The sequence below is a fragment of the Quercus robur genome, chromosome 2 (assembly GCF_932294415.1).
Source record: "Quercus robur chromosome 2, dhQueRobu3.1, whole genome shotgun sequence".
NCBI classification, from domain to species: Eukaryota; Viridiplantae; Streptophyta; class Magnoliopsida; order Fagales; family Fagaceae; genus Quercus; species Quercus robur.
Genome location: NC_065535.1, coordinates 75,106,637 through 75,115,765, shown reverse-complemented (window position 1 = coordinate 75,115,765; position 9,129 = coordinate 75,106,637). Strand labels below are relative to the sequence as shown.

General features: G+C 34.6%; 1 protein-coding gene across 1 annotated transcript; it reads left to right on the top strand.

Moving 5' to 3' along the window:
- Positions 1-2,668: 2,668 nt before the first annotated feature.
- LOC126703355 (uncharacterized) lies at positions 2,669-4,614 on the top strand. Its single transcript, XM_050402320.1, has 4 exons — positions 2,669-3,024; positions 3,094-3,664; positions 3,990-4,042; positions 4,509-4,614. Exons 1-4 carry the CDS (start codon positions 2,669-2,671, stop codon positions 4,612-4,614), a joined length of 1,086 nt encoding a protein of 361 aa, XP_050258277.1.
- The last annotated feature ends 4,515 nt before the right edge of the window (positions 4,615-9,129 follow it).

The following is a 9,129-nucleotide window of genomic DNA, read 5'->3' as shown; positions in this document are numbered from 1 at the left end:
CATTTTCTTCTTATGCAATCCTTACATCAACTTTCTGTTTGTTTTTTTGAAGGATTCATTAAGATGCTTCTTTATTATTTTATTTTCCCCCCATCTTAGAGTTATGTGCAAGTGCAGTTCATGTGGGTCAAAGAAGTATACACCTAGAAGATCAAATTCTACTTGAATTGTTATTAGGAATTTTCATTTTCTAGGTTTAGTTACTTTTTTATTTTTCAATTAGGTGGCACTCTCCATATCCATGTAAAGAGGTTAGTATTTTCTTTTAAGCCTTTGTGTTTTTGGCAATCTTTACACCAACCTGGACAATTCCATTAAGACAAAGAAACCAATGATGTTTCATAGTTATCAGAAGGACAAGATCACAAGGACTCATGTTTAAGGTCGAGCAAGCTTGGATTATAGCTGTTGACTCAGGCAGAGAGGCAGAGTATCAGAATAGAGCAATGGAAGAATTGTAGTTGTGACTATATAAACGAAAATGTTTATATTTAAAACAGCTATATTACCTGTACTTTAGGATTAGTTTAATTCATAGCTATTATCTATATACATGTGTATTAATTTGATTGGTTGTAGAGGCTAGATCCGTATATTGTGGAGTTAGTAAGAAGTTAGTTACTCTCAGACTTCTTTTTTTTTTTTTTTTTTTTGGAGAAATAATTACAACATGCTGCTTACCGCGCAGCTCAAACCCTTTCCCCCCTAGACCCCCAAACACTTTGTACATGGGGAGGTGCCAATTTAGCTACAAGGCCTTTGGCAGACTTTGTATAAATACTTGATGTACTTTTATTTTCTTTCAATGCAATATAGAATTCTCTCATCAAATTCTCATAATAGTTACTTTGTTGTCTCAAATGACATAGTGCCTCAATGAAAGAGCTAGCAAGATGCTCTAAAATATTGGCACTTGAAAAGCTCAAAATTCCATTTTTGACAATTTTGAGTCCAACCTTAGGAACAAACTCTGGCAGCCATGGTATGACTCCGCTGTTCAGGTTAACCCTATCCTTTAACAACTTTCCTGTGCATTGCATGGGTTAGCGACTAGTGTTGTTTAAAAACTAAAAACATGTGTTCAAACACATATATCAAACATGTGTTTGAAACAGAACAAACAAATTGGAATGTTTTCTCAAAAAAAAAAAAAAAAAAAAATTGGAACGAGAGAAAGATTCTAAAAAAAACATCTTTAGGGAAATAAATTTTAATTTAGATTTACTATACTTTCTTGGTATTATTTTGTTTGTCTTTTAGTATTCCATTTTTTTTCAGTTCCAAATTGGATTATTTCTTTTATTTGGACAGTAAATGTTCCTTAATTTACTGAGTTCCATATTCAAGTTTAAATATTTAAAAGTTTATAAGCATAATTTGAAATCTTCTAGTACTATAATTTTGGAGAAACGTCCGTGTTCTTTTTTCAGAAAATAAAAAGATTTTCTAAGCTTGCAGAGAAAACTTTACCAAACCCTTCAACCAAAAAAAAAAAAAGCCCTTCACCGCAGCCACCAGCACCGCATTTCTCACACTCTCAACCCTCTGTTTTGGACATTGCAAGGTAATCTCTAACCTCAAATTTTTTAATAAACCAAACCAAAGCATGTATTATTATGGTTAATGATCAAGCATTAAAAGTTCTGATTGCATTTTTTATTTATTTTTCTTTTATGTGTAAAACCGAAAATTATGTCTTTTTTAAGGTTTTGTTGTTGTTGTTGTTGTTATCTGTGTTTGCATGTTTTGTATTGAAGAGAGAGAGAGAGAGAGAGAGAGAGAGAGAGAGAGAGAGAGAGAGAGAGAGAGAGAGAGAGAGAGAGAGAGAGAATATTGCTTGGCTGAGGTTTCTAGCCTTTTGTTTTAGGATGCATTGATATGAACTACACACTAGGAAGTACGGACACTTCATTTAGTACCCGTGTCATACACCATTTTATGTTAATTTTTTTCAAAAATTGCTTGTATCACCATGTTGTACTCGTGCCCATACCCATACCCTGTGCTTCCTAGGCTACACCCACAATGTTTGGTTGCCAAGAAATGAAGAAAGTGCAAGAAAAGATGGGGACTTTTTAAAAAAAAATTCATTTTAAGCAATGCTAGGACTATAAATTATTGAACAACTTTTACCCTAATACTCGCCACATGGTGAGTTGTGAATGGTGGAGTTATGGACTCACTATTTTTCCTATATTGCTTACAGCTTGCCACGTGGCAAGTTGTACAATCAGTTGTAATCATAGCATTTTCCATTCATTTTTTCAGATTTTTATTTTTATTCTAACATTATTATTTTATTTACTGAGATGTAGACTTGGCTTTTTTGATAATCAATTAAATATTTTTTATTAGTCACTTGTGTATTAAGTGAGCAATTTATCAATTATGTCAGCAATTTTAATGAGATGATAGTAGGGATCAAAATGAAAATTTAGAAAAACCTAAGGACCAAATTAAAGACTTTTACAAAGTGACCGATTTTTTTTATAATTTTTTTAAGTTTAAGATTTCCCTCTTAAATTTTTTATTATAATCTGGATAAATATATAGAAGAATGAAAAAAAAATATGCAGCTCAATTAACAATTTTGTAATAGATGTTTATTCAGTGTCATATGTGATATGTGGACATTAATTTTTATTTCCTTTTTTTTGCAAAGGTAGCCATGGTATTGCAAGGGGACAGTGTCATAAATCTTAAGGGGCTTAGAAGTAAGAAGAAAAAGATGGTTGACAATAGTAATCGGAGGCCATGGTCGGAGCTCCCTGACGCTTTGCTTTACATGATCACCAAGTTGCTAGGTACTATAGACTATCTCATGTTTGGCTGTGTCTGCAGAGCATGGAGATTGTATGCTGTGGCAAACAGGCAAGAGTTTATGGCATCCCAACCTCCACTTGTTATGTTTATGCCAAATCGTTCTAAGAGAGCTTGTTACTTCTATAACATCTTTGATGGAAGGAAGTATAAGGCAAAACTCCCCAACCTTGTTGGCAAAATCTGTTATAGGATCTCATATGGGTAATTGGTAGTAAAAGACCAGATAGATGCGGTAAATTCTCAAATTTGGCTTATAAATCCTTTTACAAGACATGAACTCCGTGTCCTTAACCCTCCCCTAGAGCATAATCGTGTCATCCTTGCTTCTTTAGAGACACCTTTGTCAAAGTTTGTAATCACAGCCTTTCGCAGATATGACTCATATCTACAGTTTTGTAGATCCACATATGCCGATTGGTCTCATTGTGATTGCAATGATCACTGGATATTTGTTGATTTAACCGTGTACAAGCGAAAATTGTATGCAATAACAACTGGTGCTGGAATAGGAGTGGTAAATCTAAACTCTTGTCCTTATGTGACCCCATTGGAAGTTAAATCCATTCCAAATTTGAAAGGTGGACTGTGGTTACGGGGTCCTGATGAGCAGCTCCTGTTGATTAATGCAATTGGAAATAATCATGAAGTTTATGAGCTAAATTTTTTGAAGATGGAATGGGTGAAAATGCAAAACTTGGGAGATCAAGCATTGTTTCTGGATTATTATGAGGGCCGCTTAGGGTTTAGCAACAAAACCAGATGGAAAGATAGTGAAAGTCCTTCTAATGGCAGATACTATTTTGATCGTGATAACACGACATTTGGTTCCACTTCATGGATGGTAGGCGCCACCAGTCTTTCCCTTTCATGGGAAGAAAATGTATGCCAAATACTTTACGATTTAAACCATCTTGGTATTTTCCACACGAATCTTGCAATGTGGATCTTTCTCTCAGGAGTCAAGACTAGTTACATTCATTATCCCTACCATTTATATATTGAATGAATCATTTGGACAAGAGTTTGAGGGGTTTTATATATTTGTTGCTCTTTATTTCCCTTCTTTTCGACTTTTAACTCTTTTTGATGTCATTCTCATTGAAAAAAATTCCCTGCAACCAGGTTATTTGCTGTTTACTGCTGCCCATTTTGTGTTTCTTAAATAGTCAACCTGTGCAGATTGTACCATCTCTTTTGTGATAAGAGAAATCCAACAATGGTAATTGTATTCTTCTCAACAAAATGTTCTTAAAATTTTTAGATCATTGTTACGTTTACCACTATTGTCATTGTTATTATTGGCTTGATTATTTATTTCTTAATAAAATTAATGAACTTGGAACAAAAAAACATACAAAATTTAAATTTTAAAAAAAAGTGACTAAAAAGCACCAAAATTTTCAGTAATTTTTAATTTCAGCAGCAATAGATCATTGTAAGAAAAATGGATCAAGTTTCTTTTATTTTTGATTTCTTTTTTAACTTAATGAATTTCGGAATTATAATTGTTTAATATGGTGGCACCTTATTATGTTTTCCTCTCATTTTCACAAGGTGCCGAAATATACGAACACTAGTTCTTGATAGGATTAAAAATACATAAGACAGCAAAATGGGCATGAGAACAAAGCAACCTGAAATGTTTGAATCTTTTCTGACTGATTTTCACTAACTGTCGTGTTAAGGGAACCAAATTACACGTCTGCAGAGTGCATTGAAGACAATGCAGAGCACAGTGAAGATCAAACAGATGTACAGAATGCAGAATGTAGTGCTCAGGATACAGGGTGAAGATTAATACTGAAAGTTCAAATAGTGTATAACATCCTTGAATGTTTAGACCCCCAATTTACAAATTAATCAATTCAAGCTTTATGTCAAACAACTAGTATGCGGAAAATGAACAAAAGCTATAATATAGAATTGGAAAAACTATCTAAGCCAAATTAAAATCTCAATCAACAGCAGATAATAAAAAGCAAAGATAAAAGGGAAGGAAGATGCAAATACAAAGACAACACGCGATGTGTTATCAAAGAGGAAACCGAAGCTCTCGGCATAAAACCTCTCCGCCACCCTCCAAGCGGTAAACAATCCACTAGAAAATGTAGTTGGGATACATGGACAGCAATAGACCCTCCAAGCCTAATTTACCAAGTGCACCTAAGCTCTTCAAGCTTCTTGCTCCAACGAGGTTGCGCCGAACCTTTTTCTTTTCTAGCTTCCCGGATTCCACTATTAGACCATAGCATCAACCAATATAGATTGGTTCCTTCCTAACTGCTTCCCAGAACACCAAACAACCCTCTCATAGTAATGAATATGGTGAGAACAAGGTTTTTGTAAAATGCCTCTCAAGGGTTTGACAATGGAGAGGAAGAGAGTTGAGGAATTTGAAGAGACTCTAATGTATAGATTGTAGGTGAGTCAATCTTGTTTTACTCTAGGGTTTCTCTCTCAAAATTCTCTTTGGAAGCTCTCATTCTTTTGTGGGTATAAGGGGTATATATACTAGGGTGAGAGAGGAATGTGAAACGTCAGGTTTTTCAAAACAGGGCTGGCTCGCGGCTTGGCCTTGCAACTTGACTGAGTCACGAGATCCAGTCGTGAGATAACCGTATGGCCAGTTGTCCTGTTTTGTCCTGTAGTGCTCCAACTAGCATGACTATTCACCTTCTGGCATGCTTGGCACGTGTGTTGCATCTGGCGGCTTGCAGCTGCGAGTCACCCGCGAGATCCAGCCGCGAGTCTCTGTTTTCTTGCACACTCTTGAGAATTCGACACTATATCTCACTCACTACCCTTACAACAAAACCCACCTAAATACAGGGTTACTAAATGCTGAAATACAAGCAAATTTGGCACGGAATAAAACCAATAAGATGGTTGATTAAATTCAACCTTACAAATACATATGCAAAATGAAGATTAGAGGGCGTGTTTTAGGATTTATCACATTTGCATTCAATCCAAGTCAGTACATGGTGAATTTTAATTTGTTGTGGAGTTGCTTGAGGCACATGTAATCAAATACTAATTGTTATGGTTTGATAAGATAAAAATAAATAAATAAATGATTGTCCCAAAACTTAAACTATTAATTAAGAAAGGGTAAATTTTATCAATTAACCATAATTTTAATAAGCTACAACCATACAAGCTTTAAAGGCTATTGAAGAGTAAAACTCTTTTATATATGGGCAGTAAAGGGTTCAAGTTATAGGGTTCAAAAAAAAAAAAAAATATATATATATATATATGTATATCCCATTGATGGATGTAAACAAACAACAATAATTTGGAGGTAGATGGAATGGTGGGGAGAGAAGGGTGGGGTTGTGATTCTTAAACTCCAAGTTATCCTAGATCATGTCGTTGTACAGATCATTCAACCCTTCAGACATTTAGCCATGTTTGGAATGTAGGAATAGTTTTAGACATTTAGTCATGTTTGGGATGCAGGAATAGTCATGTTGTAATCATCGTTAAGTTATTTTTTTGCATTTTCTATTCTTTTTTTTTTTTTGAGAAACGCATTTTCTATTCTTTTGTAATAATCATTTAGTTGTTTGGTTGTCTCTATATATTATTAGTTTGGGCTTGATTACATAATTTATAGGGGAAATTACATTTTACCATCATAAACTATACTCTCGATTATACTTTGTACCATAAATTTTTTGAATGCATATTTTGTGCTCTAAACTATAATTATTGTTACACTTTGCACCCCAACTTGAATTTCAGTACAATTTAACAATGAACTTAATGTCGGTATTTGGTGCAAAGTGTAATAGGGGTCATAATTTATGATGCAATTAAGTATAATATGAGATATAATTTAAGGTGGCAAATTGTAATTTCCCCCAATTTATATAAGGATTAATGAACTTTTTTCAAAATTTACCAAAAACGTTAAAGATTTTTAATTTTAGGAACTGTAGAAAGTGACCTGAGCAGCAACATGTGAAGGGATTTTTAATTCAGGAGCAATAAGAAATTTAGGGAAAAAAAAAGTAATTTAATCTAGATTTATTATTCTCTCTGTCTTGTTTTGCTTGTCTACTGTCTAATAGCTAGTATTTTAATTTTTGTTGTTCTAATATATTTGTCAAATTTTAAAAGTCAATCCAATATATCAACGCCTTTAATATATTCATGTATTTTTTAATAATATTTATTCATGTTTAAATAAGCACAATTTTAAAACTTCGGATTTTTTTTTCTTTTCTTTTTTGAAAGAAACGTGTGGAGTATTTTAAAAGGTTAGATTTATAAGCTGGACAAAAAAAAAAAAAAAAAAAAAAAAAAAAAAAAAAAAGGACAAGAAACTTAGTTAAAATTCCTTAACTACATTTTTTTCGTTTAATGAAAAGAAATTAAAGTATTTGTTATTGTTTACAATGTTTACAAGAATCGAAACCTCGTAATGGGTAAAGAGGTGACAACTTATTAATTAAACCTCGCAGCCATTTGAAACTGAGAGGACCATTATAGTTACACTATGTTCATAAAAAAATTTCCTTAATTGCACTACTTTTCGTTTCGTTTATCGAAAATGAAAGTTCAAAAACGTGTATAAACACCCTTGAATGTTTAGACCCCCAAATACAAAATAACCAATTCAAGCTTTATGACAAACAACTAGTGTGCGGAAAATGAACATAAGCTATAAACAGAATTGGAAATCAATCTAAGCCAATTATAAATCACATCCACAGCAGAAAATAAAAGGCAAAGATAAAGGGAAGAGAGATGCAAACACAAGGACAACACACGATGTGTTATCGAAGAGGAAATCGAAGCCCTCGGCGTAAAACCTCTCCGCCGCCCTTCAAGCGGTCAATAATCCACTAGAAAATGTAGTTGGGATACATGAACAGCAATAGACCCTCCAAGCCTAATCTACCCGATGTACCTAAGCCCTCCAAGCTTCTTGCTCCAACGAGGTTGCGCTAAACCTTTTTCTTTTCTAGCTTACCGGATTCCGCTACTAGACCATAGCATCCGCCATCCTTGGCATCTTCTAATGCTTCCCAAAACTCCAAAAACACTCAACACTCTAAATGGGTGTGGGTAGTGTTTGGATAGAAATCTCCTCTCAATAGGTATGACAATGAGAGAGGGAATGAGAAGAGACTACAAAGATTTCTCTCTAAGAATGAGTAGCTCTCTCTAATTGGGTGGGTGTTTTGAAGAAACCTCTCTTAGGGTTTTTCTTTCTGAATAGCCACCCATATTTTGTGGGAATGAGGGGTATTTATACTGGTGTGAGAATGGAATGCGAAGAGTCAGTTTTTCCAAAAACAGGGCTGGCTGGCGACTTGACCTCGCGACTTGATTGAGTCGCGAGTTCAAGTCGCGAGCTAACTTAATGGCCAGTCTGGATTTTTGTCGTGTAGTGCTCCAGGTGGCGTGACTGTTCATCTCCCTTGCATGCTCTGCACGTGAGCAACTTTTGGCGGCTTGCAAGCCGCGAGCCACCAGCAAGTCCTAGCCGTGAGTCTCTGCTTCACTGCACTGTCTTGAGCATTTCTTCACACTCTCTCACACACTACCCTTACATGATTCCCACCTAAATACAAGGTTTCTAAGTGCTATATTACAAGAAAATTTGTCATGGAATAAAGCCAACACATGGTTGATTAAATTCAACCTTACAATCTCCCCCTTTGGCTATTCCATGACAAAACACCCTAAAACAGACTCTAGACTTAAACGTGAGATTGGGAACAATGGCAAAACTCACTCACACCTAAATCTAGAAACTGTGCAGCTCTTGAATCATATGAACATGAATCTCCTGAAACACAACAATACACCATGATCATTGTATGCAGAAAAGTATGAAATGCATATGAAGCAAGCAATATGTGATCAAGCAAAGATGGAGTTAATAAACAAACCATGGCTTGATCAAACAAGTAATCACTACAAGGTAGTGATCACAATGCTCATTTACACTTGGAATGAACACTTGAACATACAAGCTAACAAGAACAATGCAAGTTACTTGTATGCCTAACATTCAACCAATGCATAATACACTAAGTATATGCATCTAGGAAAAATCCTACAAGGGCACAAGAGTGACAGTACTTAACCAGAAAATGCATGACATTTGGGTAGAAGTACTGATTTAACAAAATCATAGAGGCTGCATAAAGCATGGTACAAACCATAAAGCCTACAAACTATGCAAAAAAAAAACATAACCCTAAAAGCTTACATAAGCACATGGGTACAAAACACATTATATTGAATAAAAACTTAAACAATATAAACTAAAAGTGCTTAAAGTTCTCC